This window comes from Anolis carolinensis, unplaced genomic scaffold (genome assembly GCF_035594765.1).
Source record: "Anolis carolinensis isolate JA03-04 unplaced genomic scaffold, rAnoCar3.1.pri scaffold_9, whole genome shotgun sequence".
In the NCBI taxonomy this organism is placed as follows: domain Eukaryota; kingdom Metazoa; phylum Chordata; class Lepidosauria; order Squamata; family Dactyloidae; genus Anolis; species Anolis carolinensis.
The window spans coordinates 25,671,275-25,694,521 of NW_026943820.1; the positions used below are offsets into that span (position 1 = coordinate 25,671,275).

The window sequence follows — 23,247 nt, forward strand, 5'->3', positions numbered from 1 at the left end:
ATGAGAAAAGCGGTATATAAGTGCCTTAAACAAATAAATGAATAAAAAACCCGAGCCAGACTAGCAGATCTATATTGTCATATACCGTAGTGGTACAGTGTTCCCTCACTTATCGCGGGGGTTACCTTCCAGGACCCCCCGCAATAAGTGAAAATCTGCGAAGTAGGGACGCTATATTTATTTTAATATTTATACATTATTTTAGTAGTTATACAGTTTTATCAACCAATCGTGTGTTGATAAATCGCCTCCTTCTCCTCCCATTACCGCTTGGGCTTTTTTTTCTCCCTTTGGCTTCTCCTTCCTCCCTTCCTTAGGCTGTAAATTGTAATTTTTTAATGATTTATGATATTCTTTTAGAGTTCATTGAAAAACCGCAAATCAGCGAATCCGCAAAAAGTGAACCGCATACCATTTCACATGCCACCTCAGGCTTCTACTTTTTCGCTTGATGTTAAATAACAATTTCCCTTGAGTGGTATACATCCCAAGCTACTCCATAACTGGGAAGCAGAGCATCTTAACTGCTGTAAAAATGCCTCAATAGAGCTCAAAAATGTGTCCTGGGATAAGCAAAAACCGTTCTGCTCCCAAAGAAGAGAAGTTCACCATTACCATCTATCAATAGATTTATTAAGACCTAGCCACAAGAGAGAAGAGATTGTTCTTTGGAAGGACGCTGCATTAATTTAAGAGTGAAAAATCCATGCCGACGCTTCCAGTCTTTGGGTTGAAGCTCACAGAGTAGGCAACTGCAGAGGGATTATCGATAAGAGATTCTGGCTCAGTCACTGATCTGAAGAAGTACACTGCCTGCTTGCAGTGGGGGGTCCACTGACAATAGCCCTGCAGGGAAAAAACACAGAAATATCAATTTTGAAAGCATGCATGGATTTGTTAAGGCTAACAGCAAGCCTTTCCCAGGATAGAATTTAGTTTTTACTCCTTTGAGATCGAAGAAACAGCCCCAAGCTACACTAGCATGCCAGCCATCTTCTTATCTCCAGGAATTCTAAGGCTGGAGTTCTACAAAGATAATTTTTATACAGAAATTCTTGTTAATAGGAAGGGCTTTACTTCTACATCTGCATGCTCTGATGAAGATGTGAAAATTACAGTATACGTAATTGCCTTGGCCTGACATCAAAATGTGTTACATTACTTCCAAGCTCTCATGTTTCCAGTGAGGCTTGTCTAACTTAAACACATTGAAACATTGATACTGTAATAGCTTCTGCATAGATTTCCCAATGGGTTATTATAAATGTAGGTTTGCTGTTAATTACTAGAATTCTTTGCTGCACTATTTCAAGCTGATAAATCCAAACCCGTCCCAAACGTGAGACAGAACTGAACAGCACCGCTGGAACTTTTCTGTACTGCATTTGAACATTCTCCTTCCCACTCAGTCCCTGTGATGCTTGAAAGAAAGCAACTAGGCACAAACCTTTTCATCCGAAACCTGTACAAGTCCTGTGCTAATGAAAAGCCCGGGTATCAGTTGATATTCCATCCACAGAACAGCTCCATGGGTCTTCCCAGTTCTGGAAAGAAAGAGCCTTGGGAATTGATCGTTTGCAAACTTTGCACAGTACCGGTAGATTAAAATGTACCTTAATTCCGAGGGTGCACATTCCTTTTGAAATATGAACAGTATCCTCCCACATCAGCTGGAGAGATGAAAGGGCAAGAACGCAGCTACACGAGGCTGAAACCTCGGGAGCAAATCATCAAAGCTGGAGGCGGGTGTTAAGTGGGATTTCTCACAGGAAGCAAAGACAGCCCTACTAGGTGGGAGCTGAAGCAACACGTTCAAGATCTGAGCCAGAAGCTGCCGTGTAATAAGGATCTACCTTCTTAGGCGTTTTAGCTTATCTACTTTTTATCTACTTCAAAGTCATAGAGGAAAGCTTCAAATATTCAGATTTGTGGGCCTCCAAGGGGCCATCGGGTTAGGTACGGAATTGAATCCTGGGCTACCGTATTTCATTGTATAATCGTTGCACTTTTTAGTTTCCTTTTTATCGGAAAAAAGGTTGTGCGACTATTACGTGATGAAAAAAATTCTGCCGGTTTTATGTACCAACAAGCTTGGGTACATGTTGCCCGGGTTATTTAAAAAAGTCACTTTTTATTTTAAGATTGTGGGTTAACTACAACTCACAGCATGCCAGGTTAAACCCCTAAAACCCCATCAGTAGTTAAAGTTTGTCATGTTGGGCATGTTTGCTCTAGATGCATCACTGGTGGGGTTCGTGTGGTCTGTGGCTGCAGGGTGAACTACAAATCCCAAAAATGAAGGTCCGTTCCCCTCAAACTCCTCCAGTAGGTTTGATGGTCATGAGGTTCTGTGTGTCTAGTTTGGTCCTGGTCTAGTGTCGGTGGTGGTCACAGTATCTCCAGATGTAGGTGAACTACAACTCCCAGAAATGAAGGTCAGTTCCCCCCAAACCCCTTCAGTATGTTCAGTTGCTCATGGTGGTTCTATGTGCCAAGTTTGATCCAGCTCCATTGTCAGTGGGAATCAAAATGTTCTTTGATTGCAAGTGAACTATAAATCCCAGTACCTACAACTCCCAAATGTCAAGGCCAATTCTGCCCAAAATCTACCAATATTCAAAATTGGGCATATCAAGTATGCATGCTAAATTTGGTCTAGATCAGGGGTCCCCAAACTAAGGCCCGGGGGCCGGATGCGGCCCTCCAAGGTCATTTACCTGGCCCCCACCCTCCGTTTTATAATATAATATTTTTATATCAGTTTTAATAATATAATATACATATAATATTGATAATAATCTTATGTGATACAATATAATACTAATAGTAATATCATATAATAATATTAATTATATGTTATATATTACATATTATATAATAGTATAGTGGTGTGATGACCCATGGGCCTTGTAGTCCTGCTCAGGACATTGTAATCCCTGATGAAGATGAGAACTTGGGTTTTTTACCTTCCCAGTCTGAACTGGATTCCTCTCAGCCAGATCTTCCCCAGGCAGATCTGGGAACCTTGCACCTGCAAGAAAGTTGTGTCCCAGAAGTATGTCAAACAACCCCAGAGCCTACTTCTCCCGTGTTCTTGCGCCGGGAGTTTTGTAAACAACAGAGAAGTTTGGAATCAGCTTCGCGCAGGAGTGCGAGGATAGCAGCTAAGAATGTTGCCAATTAAGACTGTTTCTCGTGAGAATCTTTAAGGAGTTTAACATCTGGTCTCGGAGTTTAGCTTTCGTTTCTGTTTCCCAGAGAACGGCTTCGGTGAGAAAGTTAGACTCTATATAGGTGTTTTGCCCGCGTAGTAACTTCGCGGAGTCAATTCGTCAGCCTACGGAGCGAGTTGTGTCTGGACAGCGCGCTTCGATTCAAGCCTCGCTCCTGCCCAAGCCTTGCCTCGCTATCCAGCCTTCGCCTTGCTTCCCAGCCTTTGTTTATCTGCGGACCTTGCCTTGTTTCCCAGGATCAATCCTTGCCTTGTTCACGGATTTTACCAAGTTATCCCACGGACCTTGTTCTTGTTCCTAGTTACCTTGTTCCACGTTCAAGCCTTGTTTCAAGTATCAAGTTATTTCCTAGCCACGCTCAAGTTTTATGGACTAAAGGACCTTGTCATCTCCCCTCACTGTGCTTGGCAAAGTGAGTGTTTCGGTTATTGGATTACAACTTTGGACCTTAATATTTCCTATTGGACATTGCTTTTTTGGACTATTTCTGACCTTTCCTGAAAGGTCTATTTCTGGACTATTTTCTACACTTGTTCTTATTAACTTTATATATTCCTTCAATAAAGATATTAGTTAGATTCTGGCCTCTGTGTATGGTTATTGGTGCTCTGCAGCCTGGGTCGTGACAGTTTGACTCCGCCACCCTAAGCACCAATTAACCTCGGCCAGAATGTCCACCGGAGACGTACCTGGGCCGAGCGGCCAGCCGATTACCTACACCATCGACAAGGAAGAGGTGGATCGCATCCGCGACAGACTCAACGCCCAGGATGGAGAAATAAAGGGCTTGCGGGAGCGCGGAGTCCGCCTCCCGGCCATGGCGTTGCCCACCAAGTTTACTGGAGAAGCTTCTAAGGTTCATGTTTTCCGTCGCCAATGTCAAGCTTATCTAGAGGCCCGAGATGCCGAGTTTCCCCAAGAAGACATCAAAGTGGCGTGGGTTTACAGTCTTCTAGACGGGCCAGCGGCCAATTGGGCGACGGCACTGTTCGACCAAGCCTCTCCACACCTAAGATCAGCGCAACACTTCTTGGACCACCTCAAGGAGACTTGGGGAATCGAGGACAATTTGGAGGCAGCCGGTCACAAACTCCGTCGCCTTTTCCAAGGAGACAGACCTATGTCTCAGTATATAGCCGAGTTCCGAGTGCTGGCCCACAATACCGGCTGGAACGATGTAGCCCTCAGAGGACAATTCCGGGAGGGTCTCAACATTGAAATGCTGGAAGAAATCTCCAAGGTGGACCCTCCCCAGACCCTCGAGGCACTCATTGATCAATGTTTACGGGCTGAAGTCATGATTGCCAACAGGAAACAGTGGGTTCGAGGCCAGGGCAGTAGAGCCGGGGCAAATCCCCCCGCTCCCGCCAGCGTTCAGCCACGACCAGTATGGAGACCCCCACCACCAACCCCATACCCCAGAGGAGGCGAGGAGGTGCCGATGCAGTTGGGCAATGTGCGTCCCAGACTAGATGCCGCCGAGAAGGCCCGTCGTCAACGCTTAAACCTCTGCTGGTACTGCGGGAACGGGGGCCACTTCGCCAGAGAGTGCCCAGCCAAAGGGAAGCCGGCCGCCCGTCTTGCGGCGGCGTCCTCCACGGAGACGAAGGCGTCTGAGCCGACTGGTACACAGCCGGCGGGGGAAGCCAACGACCGGGTGTAGAGAGGCTCGCCAACCCGGTCAAAAAATCCATCCAAGAGCCGCCAACCGGGGTCCTGTTCCTTCTCGTGGTCACTTTATGGTCAGCAAAAAGGGGACCCGTCATGATCCACGCCATGATAGACTCTGGAGCTACCAACAATTTCATCGATAGAGAGTATGCCGACTCTCTGGGATTACAATATCATGATTTCAAGAATGCCCGTGTGGTGCAAGCCATAGACGGCCGCCCCCTCAAGACGGGCCCCGTAAGTCAGTGGTCGGAACCCACCAGGATGTGGATAAGGGAACACATGGAAGAGATCTCCTTCTTTGTTACCGAGGTCCCCCATTTCCCTGTGATTTTGGGAATTCCATGGCTGACTCTCCACGACCCTAACATCTCCTGGTCCAACAGAGAACTGCAGTTTGCTTCACCGTACTGCCAAAACCATTGCCTCGTAGCCAAGGTATGCCATGCCACAGACACCGAACCCATCATCACCTTGCCAAAGAAGTACTCCGAGTATTGGGATGTATTCAATGAGAAAGAAGCCGAAAAATTACCCCCACATAGACCTTATGACTGTGCCATTGACTTGGTGGAGGGGGCCCCGATCCCGCGAGGGCATCTCTACTCCCTGACTGAACCAGAGCAAGAAGCTCTCAGGGAATTCCTAGAGACAAACCTTCGCAAGGGATTCATCAGACCCTCTCAATCCCCAGCCGCCTCCCCAGTGATGTTTGTGAAGAAAAAGTCAGGGGAACTACGCTTGGTGGTGGACTACAGAGCATTGAACAATATCACCAAGCGGAACAGCTATCCCCTGCCCTTAATCTCGGATCTACTGGATCGGCTTCGAGGAGCTAAGGTTTACACCAAGCTGGATCTTCGGGGGGCTTACAACTTAGTTCGCATCAGGGAAGGGGACGAGTGGAAGACCGCCTTCCAGACCAAATTCGGATTATTTGAGTCCCGAGTTATGAATTTCGGTTTATGCGGAGCCCCCGCAACGTTCCAGCATTTTGTCAATGACATTTTTCAGGACTATCTAGACAGGTTCTTGATAATCTACCTGGACGATTTTTTGGTGTTTTCCAGATCACAATCAGAACATGAGAACCACGTCAAAATGGTGTTACAACGATTGCGGGATCATGGACTTTATGCCAAGCTGGAAAAATGCGCCTTTGATCTACAAGAGGTAGATTTCCTTGGTTACCGCATCTCGCCTCTAGGGCTTTCCATGGATCCAGCCAAGGTCTCAGCAGTGTTGGAATGGCGGGCGCCAACTAACAAGAAAGAGGTGCAGCGTTTCTTGGGGTTCGCGAACTATTACCGCAAGTTCATTCCAGATTTTGCCCGCTGGTCCGATCCCATTACTAGCTGCATCCGTGGAAAGCAGCCTTTCCGCTGGACTGATCAAGCAGAGAAAGGGTTCCAGCAACTAAAGAAACTATTCACCTCCCAGCCAATTCTACAACACCCAAATCCTGGAACCCCCTTTGTGGTGCAAGCGGACGCCTCTGATGTGGCAATTGGGGCTGTACTCTTACAACCGGAGGGAGATCACCTCCACCCCTGTGCCTTTTATTCTCGTCAACTAACCACACCAGAGAGGAATTACACCATTTGGGAAAAGGAACTACTGGCTATAAAGGCAGCCTTTGAAACTTGGAGACATTGGCTAGAAGGGGCCAAATTTCCCATTGAAGTCCACACTGATCATCGTAATCTAGAACATCTAAGAACTGCCCGCAAACTAAATCAGAGGCAGCAACGTTGGGCTTTATTCTTCGAACGTTTCAACTTCCAGATCCATTATGTGACTCCAGCCCAAACCAAGCAAGCAGACGCCCTGTCACGTAAACCGGAGTACGCTGCAGGACGCAAGGAGACCTTTGAATCCCAACTGCTACAACCCGAGAACTTTGCCACGCTCACGGTGGGGAACACCAAATCCATTCCCATTGGTTCAACTTCCCCTACTCCAGGACCCATCTGTGCTCAAGAAATCCGGGCTAGTCAGCAAGCAGATGCCTGGGCGCAGGACCAACTTCGCCAAGGTCTGCATTTTCCCTTTTCGCTTAAAGATGGACTGCTATGCTATAGAAATCATGTTTATATCCCACCCGGACCGGGCAGGGAGAAAGCGCTTCGTCTGTGTCATGACTGCAAACCAGCTGGGCATTTCGGACTATTTAAAACCATGCATCTGATCCTAAGGGATTTTTGGTGGCCCAAGATCCGCAAGGATGTGGAAAAATATGTCAACACCTGCCCAGTATGCCAGCGCTCCAAGATAAGAAGGGAGAAGCCCTCAGGGCTTCTGCATCCCCTTCCTACCCCATCTCGGCCATGGGAAATAATTTCTGCGGATTTTATCACTGACTTACCACCTTCCTGTGGTTTCACCACGATCCTAGTGGTGGTGGACCTTTTCACCAAGTTAGCCCATTTCATTCCCTGTGAAGGTCTTCCCACGGCCAAAGAGACTGCAGATCTATTCCTTCAACATGTTTTCAGACTACATGGATTGCCCAAGAGTTTAGTCACAGACCGTGGATCTCAATTCACCTCTCGTTTTTGGAAGGCACTACAAAAACTATTGGGCATAGACTCTCGCTTATCTTCAGCTCATCATCCCCAAACAGATGGGCAAACGGAGCGCACCAATGCCACTTTGGAGCAGTATCTTCGCTGTTATGTAAACTATCAACAGGACAATTGGGCTTCTCTGTTACCACTGTCTGAGTTTGCCTACAACAATGGAGTTCAAGCTTCTACAAAAGAAACGCCGTTCTTTGCAAACTACGGCTTCCATCCACGTTTCTTCCCCCCTGTCATTGAAACTTCAGAAGTTCCCGCAGCAGAGGATTGGCTGCAGGAACTCACAGCGGTGCAACAACTTTTGCTCCAGCAACTGGACCAAGCCAAGGAGGACTATAAACGCCACGCTGACAAACATCGCCAGCCGGGCCCCGAAATCAAGGTAGGAGATCGGGTTTTCCTGTCCACTCGCTTTCTGCCCTCCCACCGCCCTTGCCGGAAGTTAGATGCCCGTTTCATTGGCCCCTATCCAGTGGTGGCGCAATTAAACCCCGTGACTTTCAAACTCCAACTTCCGCGTTCAATGCGCATTCACCCAGTGTTTCACCGTTCCCTGCTCCTTCCGGCGGATGGTGTGCGTCCTGATTCAGACCAACCGGCCCCCCCTCCTGTGTTGATGAATGGGGAGGAGGAGTTTGAGGTTGAGGACATTTTGGATTCTCGCTTTCATCGCCGCCGCCTACAATATCTCATTGACTGGGTGGGTTTTGGCCCTGAGGAACGCTCTTGGGAAGACGCCTCCACAGTCCATGCTCCTGATCTAACCCGCCGCTTTCATCAGACCTATCCCGCCAAGCCGCAACCTCGCGCCTCGGGGAGAGGGCCCCAGGTTGGGAGGGGCCTTGAGGAGGGGGATAGTGTGATGACCCATGGGCCTTGTAGTCCTGCTCAGGACATTGTAATCCCTGATGAAGATGAGAACTTGGGTTTTTTACCTTCCCAGTCTGAACTGGATTCCTCTCAGCCAGATCTTCCCCAGGCAGATCGGGGAACCTTGCACCTGCAAGAAAGTTGTGTCCCAGAAGTATGTCAAACAACCCCAGAGCCTACTTCTCCCGTGTTCTTGCGCCGGGAGTTTTGTAAACAACAGAGAAGTTTGGAATCAGCTTCGCGCAGGAGTGCGAGGATAGCAGCTAAGAATGTTGCCAATTAAGACTGTTTCTCGTGAGAATCTTTAAGGAGTTTAACATCTGGTCTCGGAGTTTAGCTTTCGTTTCTGTTTCCCAGAGAACGGCTTCGGTGAGAAAGTTAGACTCTATATAGGTGTTTTGCCCGCGTAGTAACTTCGCGGAGTCAATTCGTCAGCCTACGGAGCGAGTTGTGTCTGGACAGCGCGCTTCGATTCAAGCCTCGCTCCTGCCCAAGCCTTGCCTCGCTATCCAGCCTTCGCCTTGCTTCCCAGCCTTTGTTTATCTGCGGACCTTGCCTTGTTTCCCAGGATCAATCCTTGCCTTGTTCACGGATTTTACCAAGTTATCCCACGGACCTTGTTCTTGTTCCTAGTTACCTTGTTCCACGTTCAAGCCTTGTTTCAAGTATCAAGTTATTTCCTAGCCACGCTCAAGTTTTATGGACTAAAGGACCTTGTCATCTCCCCTCACTGTGCTTGGCAAAGTGAGTGTTTCGGTTATTGGATTACAACTTTGGACCTTAATATTTCCTATTGGACATTGCTTTTTTGGACTATTTCTGACCTTTCCTGAAAGGTCTATTTCTGGACTATTTTCTACACTTGTTCTTATTAACTTTATATATTCCTTCAATAAAGATATTAGTTAGATTCTGGCCTCTGTGTATGGTTATTGGTGCTCTGCAGCCTGGGTCGTGACAAGTGGTATAGTTCAATATAGTAATATATAATGCTAATATTGTGTTATGCTAATAATATAATATATTGTATGTACATACAGCTGCTCTGAGTCCCCTTCGGGGTGAGAAGGGTGAGATATAAATGTAGTAAATAAATGCAGTAAATAAATAATTAATTTTAGACTTAGGCTCGGCCAAAGTCTGACATGACTTGAAGGCACACAACAACAACAACAATCCTAATTAACTTGACTATCACATTGGCCAGTAGCAGGCCCACACTTTCCATTGAAATCATGATAGGTTTATGTTGGTTAAAATTGTTTTCATTTTTAAATATTGTATTCTTTTGTTGTTGTTGTTGTTGCACTACAAATAAGACATGTGCAGTATGCATAGGGATTTGTATTTTTTTTTCAAATGATAATTCGGCCCCTCAACAGTCTGAAGGATTGTGGACCGGCCCTCGGCTTAAAAAGTTTGGGGACCCCTGGTCTAGATCCATTGTTGTTTGGGTTCACAGTGCTCTCTGGATGTAAGTGCACTACAACTCCTATTGGTGTCTCCTGCATAATGGGAACTACAGCTGTTTGTGGAGGCGGGAGTCTATCTAAGTGGACATGCCACCATATAGAAACATATACTTTTGTTATTTGTATAGATAAAATATCTTATAAATGGTCAACTTCCTCTGGAAACTGACCACAGAATTCCACTGGATGATCGAGAATTCCTCGAAATCTCTGGGTCCTCCAGCACGTTGACCATAAAGTTACACTGGAGAATCTATCAATAATCATATCCACAAAAGTCAACGATGCAAATGTGGAGGGATAGCTCAGAGAACATCTCTAAGTGCTTTGGTGCGATTTACGGTCAACCTCTGATGGAAGTTGAACATAGAGTTGTGCTGGAAGGTCTAGAGATTGCTAGAGACCGTATTACTCAAATCCATGAATCATCAAATCCACAAAAGTTTAAACATGTAAATATGGAGGACCACCTGTAATCATGAAAATCTCTTTGTGTCCAAATCCTTGTTTGAATGTGTGCTTTAAATGAGAAGCATTTCAACCCTGGGAACACCTTTACAATTATTCAAAGCACTGCCTTGCATGGCATTTCAAGTGGAAAGTAGCCAGCATCAAGGGACAAAAGACGGGAGCTGAAGGTTTCTGCACAGCATTTCTCAACTATCACTGCATTAAGACTTTCAGCTCAATGGCATGCTCATAAACCTTGCTCTTCTGAAACCTAGGCTTTGGACTTGTATCCTTCAATCCTTACCCATGCAAGCACTATGAACCCAGAACATGAATGTTTGCTATTTGATTTTGGCTCCAGTGTTTCATGTGTGGCTGAGATGCAAGTTATTGCCTGATGCCAAGGAGAAAACATTGTCTCGAGATCTACATTCTATGTTCAAATAAGGATCACGCTATAGGCAAATATTGATCTTTACTGAACAGGATGTTCTAAGATTTTACAGCTAGGAGAGCCATAAAACCATAATTTGGTGGAGCGATAACACCATACACTGTGCGCAGGTTCGGAAAGAAATGATCAACCAGGGAACAGATGGTTGTATTTGGAAAGGAGAGAAAAGTGATTATAAATCAATTCAATCATATGTGACATTCTAATTTATACATTATTCATTTAAAACAGCATGGCGTTTCATGCATGAGAGACGTTTTTATTATTACAAATATTTAAAATGACAGAAAAAAATCAAAGCTTTTTTCCATAAAAGTTTTTTTTAAAGAACACTTAAAAAAAACAACAACAATGTAGTGCTCTCCAGCAGTGTTGGGCTACTGTTCTCATAATTCCTAGTCAGCATCCAGAGAATGTGGATCTGGACCAAACTTGGCACACATACATGATATGCCGAAATTTGATTACTGGAGGGGTTTGGGGGGAACTGACCTTCCTTTCTGGGAGTTGTAGTTCACTCACAACCAGAGAAACTGATTTCCACTGATGATTGACCTAATTCAAATTCAGCACACAGAACCCCCATGACTAACTCAACCTACTGGAAGGGTTTGAGGGCACTGACTTACCATAGTGGGAGTTGTAGTTTACCCTGCAGCTAGAAAGCACACTGAACCTCACCAATGATGCATCCAGAGCAAACTTGCCCAACATAACAAACTTTAAATACTAATGGAGTTTTTCGGGAGTAAACCTGCCGTGGTATCAGTTGTAGTTCATGTACAACCTTATACATTTTGTACAATTAAAAAAAATGACTTTTTCAAATAACCTGGGCAATGCCGGGTACCCAAACTAATCTATGTATATAAATGAGTGATGGCATCACGGCGACCAACAAAACAACAAAACTACAGGCCCCCCAACCTCGAAATTTGACAACACAACCCATCATCCACACCTCTAGGTTGATACAACAAAAAGAAAAGAAAAATAAAGTCCTAATTAGAGGGAGAGGAATAATTGTTTTTATCCAATTGCTGCCAGTTAGAAGGCTAAGCTCTGCCCACTTGGTCTCCTAGCAACCCACTCAGCCCAGGGGACAGGCAGACTTAGGCCTTGGCCTCTTCCACAGATTATCTAATTTGCACTGGATTATATGGCAGTGTAGACTCAAGGCTCTTCCACACAGCTATATTACCCATTTATAATCTTATCTGCTTTGAACTGGATTATCTTGACTCCACACTGCCAGATAATTCACTTCAGTGTGCATTTTATACAGCTGTGTAGAAGGGGCCTCATACTTCGCCACAGCAACGTGTGGCCGGGCACAGCTAGTTATTTATACAATAACTGCCAAAAATCTGACATGAGAAAGAGGAACAATCAGAAACCATAAAAAGATTATTTCATCTTCCTGTGACATTCTGCCACTCATCTTAAGCTGGTCATTTTGGGGTAAAGAAAGGTCAAAAGAAGAGTAGAGTAAGGGCCTGAGTTTCATTGCAGGAAACTTATCAATTCAGAATTGAAGAATAGTTCTTCAAGGCACCTTCTATACTACCGTAACAAATCCAGATTATCTACTTTGAACTGTCTTATATGGCATTATAGACTCATATAATTCAGTTCAAAGCAGATGAGATAGATTATCTGCTTTGATAATGAGGATTATGTGGCAGTGTGGAAGGGGCCCAAATCACCCTACAGATGTTGACGTACGGAATATGAGGTTCATCTGATATTCCGCACCCAGATCAGTGTTTGCACAAGATTCTCATCTTCTCTGACTTATAATTTATGAAATCATGGGATTTGAAGAGAGGAGCATTTAAAATTCCCAGCCAGGCATGAGCAAGCTTTGGCTCTCCAGTTGTTTTGGACTTCAACTCCCACCATTCCTAACAGCCTCAGGCCCCTTCCTTTTCCCCCTCAGCCGCTTAAGCGGCTGAGGGGGAAAAGGAAGGGGCCTGAGGCTGTTAGGAATGGTGGGAGTTGAAGTCCAAAATATTGCGAACACTTCACAATTACTTATATCCTTACATGATTATGGCTTCCTTGTGATGCCAGAGAACATGATCTGTAATTCATTATATTCTGCCACATCCCTGAAAATGTTACACTGCTTTCTTTGGGTCGAACTTACCTTGCCAGGTTGACCAGGCCTTCTTTCCTGACCGTGTGCTCCAACACAGTTTGCTGGAAGTCAAAAGTGAAGACTTTCTCTGGATCCGAGAGGGACTTGCAAGGGTACTCCCACAAAGGATGGGGTTCTGCTTCCCTGGATTCCCTGAAGTCTAAAGAATTCTATGGGAGAGAAGGAAACAAAGCTTGGTCCGGGACGGAGCATTCAAAGAAGAATTCTTTGCTTAAATGGAGAATGCTGATACTGGCACACGAAGCTCTACCTGATATAGGACTTTTCGGATAGTCTGGGCCTACATCTCCATATCAACATCCCTGAGTCCTATGGCCAGGAGCTCGAAGCCCGGGTCAGGGTGAGCTACCTAGCACTCCAAAGGAAAATGTAAGTAGATAAATAGGTACCACTTAAAAGCAAGGAGGTATGAAGGCACACATAAGGAAATGCCAGAAAAATGCCAGCGATTCGATCAAGGAGGAAGTTTACAAACAAAGCTCTTTGGCACCCCCTGTGCCCAGTGACCAGAACAGAGCTCAAGCCTCCAAGATGCCGAAGATGGGAAAAGCCTATATAGTTCCAGAGGTGGCAAAGTCCAGGAACAGCCGGCATAAGCCCACAATTAGGACATTATAACTAGTAAAAACTTGAACAGGAGTATATGAACAGGAACATATAAAACTTCCAGGATATTAAATCCAAAAGCAAAGCTTGACTTGAACCAAGAACTAGAGAACTCAGGCTTAGCTTCTCACTCTAATGCAGAGTTGCCTGAAATGAAGTTAAGAAAAAACAATCTGTTGTTTAACACACACCCATGAACTCATTCCATTTCCCGTGAATTTCTTTCACAACTTTCCCACATAATCTCTCTGAACTATGCAACATATTTTTGGCTCTGATTTGTAAATGAAGACCTTTGGATTCCCCTGGGAACCCTCCTTATCACTCAGCTCTTCACTCAATTCCTTATCTGCTGAGCTACTTCTGACTCCCCCGAATGCCATTGAGGCCCTGTACTTTTCGAGCCAGTTTTCTCACTGAGAGAACCATCATCTCCCAGACATGAGGGCCCTTCACTTTGTGCCACGTTCACAATCTTCTCTAAATCTTCTGTTAAACCATCAGCCTCTGGTGACTTAACTACAACACCATGTTCCATGTTGACAGACCCATGTCTTAGTGTGCCGAGGTCTCCCAGTGGGCTTCAATGGATGAGATTTAAACCCTGAACCTTTTAGAGCCCTAGTCCAACAATCCAACGACTAAACCACATGGGCTCGTCACTGTTGTTTGCATTTTATAGTTAATGGCAAAGTACAAAACATAGTACAGCAACCAAAAAGATGGCAAAGTCCAGCCCAGCCGTCTTTCCTCTTGGCTGCAGGGCAAGTGTTGCACTTGTCCAGAATTCTGAGCAGAGATGAATCCCAAGGGCCAGACTTGTATAGGAGTCAGAAAAGAGTATGTCATTAATTAACTGGCTAAATCCTATTCCCCTCCAGCTATCTTCAAGAACGTACCCTCTTCAGTGCAGATTCTGCTACAGCTTCGCAGCTGCTAAAGTGACTCATTAAACTTGTCATCCCAGACATTTCTAAGTATCAGTTTCAAATAACTACACATTTTTTTGCAATTAAGTTAATTGGTCCTGTGTTCTTGAACAATGAAGGCAGGGAACTAGCAAATGCTCCTTATTACTACAAAAAAGGATGTGGTACAAAAGTTCTTGGGGGAGTGTTCGTTATTTTAAGAGCCATTATTGGACCTTTGTTTTTCTCCTCATTCTCATCTCTTGTTGTGAGGCTCTGATGCAGCTGTTTTTATTGGTTTGCTAATGCTTTTATAAAATTAGTCCAAGCTTTGTTTTACTGCAGTGCCTAATAAATTCTCCCAAACTGTTTTTAAACACTAAGGTTTTAGTACTATTTTATGGGTATGTGTATGCACATGAATGCGTTTAGATACAGACATTATTATCTGCACCTACTCATTCACGAAGTCTTTTTATTAGGTTATTAACTTTGTTTTGTTTAGGCCATTGTCCAGATTTTATTCCCATCCAACATTTTACAAACCTTCCTCCTACCCGGATTCCTTCTCATGGCTGTGGCTATTTGGCTTTGGTTAGACCTCACCTGGAATACTGTGTCCACTTCTGGGCATCTCAATCTAAGCAAGATATTGACTCTAAGATGGAAGGTGTGAGTGGAAAAACATGGGCTTTACCCAGGGAAAGCAGGAAGAATGCCTCAGCCTGTGGGGTTCAGCAGATGGACCCTCCAGCACTCTGTGTCCCTGCCACTCCTCAGACAAGACACAACACACCTACACGCCGCAGTCAACACACTAATGTGCCACAAGTTGTGACACACAGCTTTCAAAATTCTGGTCTAGATCCCCAGATGACCAATTCTGTTGCAATGTATTTCATTTACTGCCCATGTTGGCTAGAAACACTCATAAGACCACTTTCTCTACCATTAAATCTATGGTGCAGCTTGCATTTCACAGACACATTGGTAGGAATGCCTCACCTTTATCATCTCATCCATAATGCTCACGTCGAACCCTTCACAACTGCCACATGGGCTGCGGATACGCCACAAGTCCTAGGGAAAAAAGAAACACAATGGTACTTTTTTCAGCACTTCAAATTAAGTCACAGATCCCTAGAGCTGGAAGAGACCACATGCCATCCAGTCCAGCCCCCTGCCATACAGGAAAATAACAATCAAAGTACTCCCGACAGATGACCATCCAGCCTCTGTTTAAAAGCCTCCAGAGAAGCAGCCTCCACCACACTATGAGGCATTGAGTTCCACTGTTGAACAGCTCTTGGAAAGAATGTAAAGCTGGTTTCAAAATCAACAGAAATATAATGTATTTGGAGGTATTAAAGGCATGACACAAATATTACTTATTACAGTAGAGTAGGGCCGGCAGAAGCTTGGATAAGCGAATATCTTGGATAATAAGGAGGGATTAAGGAAAAGCCTACTAAACATTAAATTAGGTTATGATTTTACAAATTAAGCACCAAAACATCATGTTATACAACAAATCTGACAGAAAAAGTAGTTCAGTATGCAGTAATGTTATGTTGTAATTACCGTATTTACGAATTTAGCACCAAAATATCACGATATATTGAAAACATTGACTACAAAAATGGCTTGGATAATCCAGAAACTTGGATAAGTGAGGCTTGGATAAGTGAGACTCTAATGTATTATTTCATTCCCAGTTCAAATACACAAAAAGCAGTTTTACATCTGAGTGTTTTATAAAACCAGTGTGTTGGACACACTTGGATTTTAAACAAATTGGAAAAGATATACTTCAAAAATCTAATGTGGAATTGTTTTCTCTCTCTTCTGAGACACCAGCTCTACAACACCAAGTCATATAAATGAGATTGAAATTTGACAAGTCATCTTTGTCCATAAAGTTGGAGTAGCAATTATGGAGAAGCATATGATTATGCAAATCACATCATTTACAAGGTTCTAATGCTCAACTAAATCTTAACAAGGAAACGTAGATATTGCTATCAGCCAGGGACAAGAAAGTTGCTCTAGAAGTTTTTAATATATTATATCGCTGGCCACTGAAATCAACACAATCTGCATGAAGTCAAGCAGCTAATCAAGGTGGCAAATTGCAATATTCACACTTGCCTCAGGCAAACAAGAGTTCTTTCTCTGACCCTGAATATTTTACAGATATAAAAACCCCACTTGCCTAGTTTCCAACAGACTTCACAATCGCTGAGAATGCCTGTCACAGATGTGGGCAAAATGTCAGGCGAGAATGCTTCTGGAACATGGCCATACAGCCCGGAAAACTCATAGCAAGCCAATTAAAACATGGTTCTTGTCAAGTTGTCTCTAGAGTATGGAAACTGTATCATGGAGTTTTCCTGCTAAATTTATTCAGAAGAGGTTTGCCATTGCCTTCCTTGGAGGCTGAGTGCATGCAAGTTGACCAACGTCACCCAGGACAGAGCAAGGATTCAATCCAGCACCCAAACCTCTACAACAGACTGCCTCTCAACTAAAAAACACACAAAATCAAATTAAGGGAAAATGTGTCAAATTATTTTAAAAAACACAAACAGTAAAAATGTTGTGAATTTCTCAAAATGGGTAACAGCGTAACTGCATACATGCTTATTTAAAAGTAAATGTCAGTTTATCGTAAAGATGTGCCTGAGCAAAAAAGCTCTCAGATTGGGTTGCAGTTAATCTGTTCTCCCTCCACCACTCATTAGAACATCACAAATCCCTTCTAAGGCAAAAAAAAATGTAACGTAAAAATGAAAACACAGTTGTTCTTAGACTGCCAATGCCGGAATGTGTCAGCATGATAATTCAAAGCATTTTTATCTCTGGGGAACACCACTCTCAATGACTGTTAGCCATGCAGCTTGAACTGTTGTCAAGTGGCTCCAAAGCTCGTCTGTCCTGAAGCAAAGCAATTCTTTTAGACTTGGATGAGGCATTCACTTGAATCTTAAAATGGAGAAAAACCAGAGACATTTTACCTTGAACTCCACAACCATCAGGTGAAGGGAAGCAGACTGGGGGAGGACTTTTATGTCACTTGTGAAGTGAGGTGACAGCGCCGTCCGGGCATACCAGAAATATAGGTTGTGCCATGGCAACAAACTTGTAGAGAAAAAGGGCTCGCCAATTAAAACGGATACCTTGGGAAGAAAAGGGGAAAAAGGATCTAAGTATTTGAAAACATACCAAGATGCATGCAGACAAAAGGACTGGATATCCTCACACCTGAACACTATTATTGTCACAGATCATAGCCATGGTTTTCAGAGATTTATAGAATCATAGTTAGAAGAGACCCACATGGGTCATCTAGTCCAACCCCCTGCCATGAAGGAAAGGCACAATTAAAGCACCTCTGAATGATGGCCATCCAGCCTGTTTAAAATCTTCCAAGGAAAGAGCTTCCACCACGCTGTGAGGCAAGAGTTCCACTGCTAAACTGCTCTTGCAGTCAGGAAGATCTTCCTAATACTCAAGTGGATTCTCCTTTCTTGTAATTTGAACCCAAGTCCTAGCTCCAAGTCCTAGTTTTCAGGGCAGCAGAAAACAAGCTTGCTCCCTCTTCCTTATGACACCCTTTCACATATTTATACATGGCACTCATGTCTCCTCTTAAGCTTCTCTTCTGCAGGTTAAACAGACCCAGCTCTTTAAGACACTCCTCTTAGGGATTCATGGTCTCCAGATCTTTGATCATTTTAGTCACCCTCCTCTGGACACTTTCCAACTTGTCAAGATCTCTTTTAAACTATGGTGCCCAGAATTGGACACAGTATTTCAGGTGAGGTCTGACCAAAGCACCATGACTTCCCTCAATCTAGATTCTAGACACTAAACTCCTTTTGATGCAGCCCAAAATCCCATTGGCTTTTTAGCAGCCACTTTACACTGTTTACTCATGTTCAGATTGTTGTCCTCAAAGATTCCTAGATTTTTTTTCACATGGACTGCTTTTGAGTCAGGCATCACCCGTCCTGTATTTGTGCATTTCATTTTTTCTGCCTAAATGTAGTATCTAATCTGTTACGGTTGTTTTGAATTCCGATCCTGTCCTCTGAAGCATTAGCTATCTCTCCTAATTTGGTGTCATCTGCCAACTTAATAAGCCTTCCCTCTAAATCTTTATCTAAGTCATTAATAAAGATATTGAACAATACTGGGCCCAGGACCGAATCCTGCAGCATTCCACTAGTCACTTCTTTCCAGGATGAAGAGAAACCATTGGTGAGCACTTGAATTGATCATTTATTTATTTATTTTTTATTATTATTTATATACCGCTCTTCTCCCTCAGAGGGACCCAGAGCAGTCTTACACAATGGCGGAATGAAATGACACATATAATACAACATATAGTAAAACCAAACATAAAACACAATTTAAAGCCAGTATCCAAATCAAATTAAAACAATTAAAACCATGTGACCATTATAACAGGGACAGTTACGAGCCAAAGTCAGGGCCATCCTCTCTCTTCCTCCCTTCTCCCATAAACATGACAATTGTACAAGAAAATTGGTAACAGAATAAAATCCTCTCGACCTCATCTTTTCCCAGTTTCAAAATGCCAATGTAAAAATGCATATAACAAAGTCACTAATACAAATTAAGGCCAGAAAGAACTCTAAAACCTATCAGTTTGGGGGCAAAAGTATAGCCCACTACATGCTTTTTTTAAAAAAAAATTAAGTCTACAGAAGATTGAATCGATTTACCTTTTTGTCTCCAAGATCAGAAGAAGTCAACGATTCAGGGTTCTTCTCTATTATTTTAATTTTATTTTCTAGGTGGTTGGCTTTAAAAATCTTTAGAAAGGAAAACAAATAGTGATTCTTAATATTGTTCTAGGAACGGCAATGTGATCAATTATTATTATTGTTATTCATTTATTTTTATCCCACTTTTCTCCCACAAATGGGACTCAAAGCAGCGTACATAAAACCGCAACAGATACATAATAAATAACACAAAACCCCTCATCCCACAACCCAACATATAAACAATAAAACACACATCGTATAAACCCAAATTACAAAAGTATAAATAAGCAGAAAAGACACATATATCATTATTAGTTTAAATACTCTGCATCCATAGAGTTCTTCTTCTTTTTTGGAGGTTCCTTATCAGCCAGAGTATTAGAAATTAGCATACTTTCCTCTACAAATGACTGTAGGGACTATTAGTATGCAAAGGGATCTTGTTGATTATATCGCACATAAGTTATTGTTAAAAATCCACAGGAGAAGCCTGTTTGAAATTGGGCAGATGCCTTAAGAAGTGACACACTTAGAAGAATGTGCCTAGCCATGTTAGTCTATGTTATATATAATCCTCTCCAAGGGGAGTGAAAATGTATAGCACTGATTTGTGACTATAAATAAAAAGCCACAAAGATTTCTATCCTTGCATTCATTTTAAGATGCTCAAAATAATTGATTTGCTATGTTTTAATCTTGTAATTTGTATTGTGTTTTAATTATACATCAAACTGATGTTTTTAGGGCTAGAGAATCCTCATTCGCTCAAAACTAGAGACATAAAGATGAGGAATCATGTTTGTTTAACAAAAAACTAAAATCACACCCAATCTTCTTATGACAGCTCAATAAAACTTTGACTAAGGCAATTCACAGAGTTCTACATCTCTGTGCAGATACATCTACAATTTATGTAATCCTGAATGCTCAAAGGACAGCTTTTCCCAACCAGATGCTTTCCAGATGTGTTGGATTACAATCCCATCATCCACAGCTAAAGAAGGCGGCATATAACTATAGCCACATTTTCTCCGTCGGTTTACTACTGTTTGCTTTTAAAATGATCTTGAAGGCTTAAGAGAGGAGCCACCAGTTGTTACTTTCCTAATGTATTATTTTTATGCAAAACATCATGAGCATTAATTCGCCGCAAATTACTATTATTACCAACTTCTGGTAGAAAAGTGTTTCTTCAAAAGACTTCTAATCAACACTCTAGAAACAACACCCTAGAATCACTTTCATTTAATTCTCCTACTTAACGCCTGTAGAGCAATTTTCATGTTATTCCACCAATTTCCTTTCAAAGACTTAATCCTTTTATTTTAGGTTGTTGCAGAGAGCAATTTGTACGAAAATGCTGGATATCACATGACTTGTTTTTTAAAATAAAACCATTTCATATAAGATGATTAGAACAGAATACAGTACAGTCTCACTTATCCAACGTTCTGGATTATCCAACGCATTTTTGTAGTCAATGTTTTCAATACATTGTGATATTTTGGTGCTAAATTTGCAAATATGTATTGAACTACTTTTTCTGTCAAATTTGTTGTATAACATAATGTTTTGGTGCTTAATTTGTAAAATCATAACCTAATTTGATGATTAATAGGCTTTTCCTTAATCTCTCCTTATTATCCAACATATTCGCTTATCCAACATTCTGCCGGCCCGTTTACGTTGGATAAGTGCAAAGATCGCCTTTTTAATTGATTTTTTGGGGTAATTTTCAAAGATAGATACAGCCTTCCTTCCCAAATTAGAATAAAACCAGACACTTAACACTAAAATATGACTTCAACAAACTTCAACAATCAAAATTAACCCTACCGGATTATATTCTACTTACTCCTTTCAACCCCTATATCACATGGGTAACCTTCCAACACGGTTCTTGAAATGTTCATACGCTGAAAGAGCAGCTAGCAAAATCTAATCCAGTAGAGACTATTTCAGTTCCGGACTAACAAGGCAAAGCTCAATAGGTTGAAAAGATAAACTCAAATATGCAACTGAGTCATGCTAAGAAGCAGCAGAGATTCAACTTGAATCCATCTGGGAGAAATATCATGACGACTTTGTGTAGATACACATTGTTGAAAGCATGTTACTTACTTTCTGCATGAGTGAATGAGATACTGAGGAGGTTTCCAGTGTAAACACCTGAAACAGAAGGAAAAGAAGATCCTGATGGTGACAATAGTTTAGTCACTCTTAACAATGGAAAACCAGTACTGGCAGTCCCCAAGTTACAAGCATCCTACTTACAGGAGTATGAAAGAGTTATTATCATGGGGAAAAGGTGTCCCAGCTGAAGCTTTATCCCCAAATCCTTGTTTCCACAACAAGCCATTTTTTTCAAAATCCAATGATCACTGAGACAGAAAGTAAGGTGAAATCTTCTGAATAGAGGCAGAGAAAACAAAACAAACACCACAGGGGTGTTAACCCTTCCTTATGCTATCCAAAGCTTCTACATATATATTCGGCTGGAGTTACACTTAAAATTGTACCTGTTCTGACTTCCATACAAATTCAGCTCAAGAACAAACCTACAGAACCTATCTTGTCCATAACTTGGGGACCACCTGAATTGGTAGTTCAATAGGGAAGCTTCAAAGAATCGTAAGAGTTTAAAAAGACCCCGTGGGCCTCCAGTCCAACCCCATTCTGCCAGGGAGAAACACACCATCAAAGCACCCCCAACAAATGGCCAGCCAGCTTCTGCTTTCAAACCTCAAGAGAAGGGGAATCCACTGAACTCCCAGGCAGCATAATTACTGCCGAACAGTTCTTACAATCACGAAGTTCTTCCTAATGTTTGGGGGTGGGGTTGGAGCCGCTTGATTGCAGAGCTTTTTAAAAAGAAACTGAAACAGTTGTGACAGGTGCAAAAAACTACATCAGGTGCGCATTTCACAGACACCACAAAGAAGAAAGAGTGATCACAGGAATTAATAGTCCAAAAACTACCACGTCCAAACTCCGTGAAGGAATTATTCTTGACTTCCCTTTGGTTACTTCTACTAAAAGACTGCTCAGTTATATAAAGTTTGCACTGTGTTTTGTGAGTCTGCTCCATTCTGAAGAAGTTCAAACACATCTTTCTGTGACAAGCAATCCTTTATTTGTTTTGGGCCCATTTATCCATAAAATCATGACATCTTCTGTGAGTTCCCAAACAGAGATTTTTAAAAAACAACCATCATCATTAAGAGAAGGTAAGCCCTATTAAGCATCACTTTAATAGGAGAAAATGTGTTAAGCCACTACATCACAGATCCACACAGATCCCCAATTTACATAATCCCAGTTCCATTTTGGCCATAGAAAGGTATAATATTGGGCACAGTAAGATAAATGGATACAAAACAATGAGCATTCAACTGAATGGTTAATCCAGCAGGAGCAGGCCTGATTAATGAATACAACTTAAATCAACAGTTACGACAATTTCATTGATTCCATTTATCTATTTCAATGGGTCTACAATTGGAATTTTTGCCCTAAATGCCGCACCATCTTTTATGCCTGCAAAACACAATCAAAGACATCCTGTAAGGGAATTAACTGCACAAAGAAGCAGCAATCTAAAAAGCAGGGCCCAGCTTATCATACATAAAAAAATCATGAATGCTGCTTAACTCGGCAGGAACTAACAGATTAGTTATTTTGCCCCAGTCCGTCAAGATTACAAACCATTATCATGATTTTATATGGGCAAATGCAGTCCTGTATTCATGAGCTGAAGACAAGTGCAAAAACATCTTAGAAAGCTAAGAGTTTTGAAGGTGAATTTGAAATGGCAATGAATGAGGGGCACCATATCTGAGTTCTGGGGCAGTACACAAAGATGAACAGAGCCATTTCAGAGCAGGGAGGCTGTGAAAGTCATAGGATGCTAGCCATATATATCAGCATTATTATGATTATGAATATTTCCCCTTCAAAGAAAGCAGTGAAAATGGTCAGATATAAAACAAAAATGATAATTATAAGCTTGAGCGACAAATAAGGCATATAGAAAAAGCAAGAGAATCT

At 42.6% G+C, this 23,247-nt stretch overlaps 1 protein-coding gene across 4 annotated transcripts in view; it reads right to left on the reverse strand.

Moving 5' to 3' along the window:
• Window positions 1–611: 611 nt before the first annotated feature.
• The window catches only part of prmt7 (protein arginine methyltransferase 7), a 36,620-nt gene continuing 13,984 nt past the window's right edge, over window positions 612–23,247 (reverse strand). For all 4 annotated transcript variants that reach the window (XM_062961817.1, XM_003222958.4, XM_062961818.1 and 1 more), the window contains 7 exons: window positions 21,322–21,369; window positions 19,156–19,245; window positions 17,419–17,580; window positions 15,410–15,484; window positions 12,879–13,039; window positions 1,448–1,544; window positions 612–846 (listed from right to left, as the gene is read on the reverse strand). In XM_062961817.1, the coding sequence (XP_062817887.1) occupies window positions 685–846; window positions 1,448–1,544; window positions 12,879–13,039; window positions 15,410–15,484; window positions 17,419–17,580; window positions 19,156–19,245; window positions 21,322–21,369 (795 nt within the window). In that variant the 3' untranslated portion in view covers window positions 612–684. The remainder of the gene's footprint in view (window positions 847–1,447; window positions 1,545–12,878; window positions 13,040–15,409; window positions 15,485–17,418; window positions 17,581–19,155; window positions 19,246–21,321; window positions 21,370–23,247) is intronic.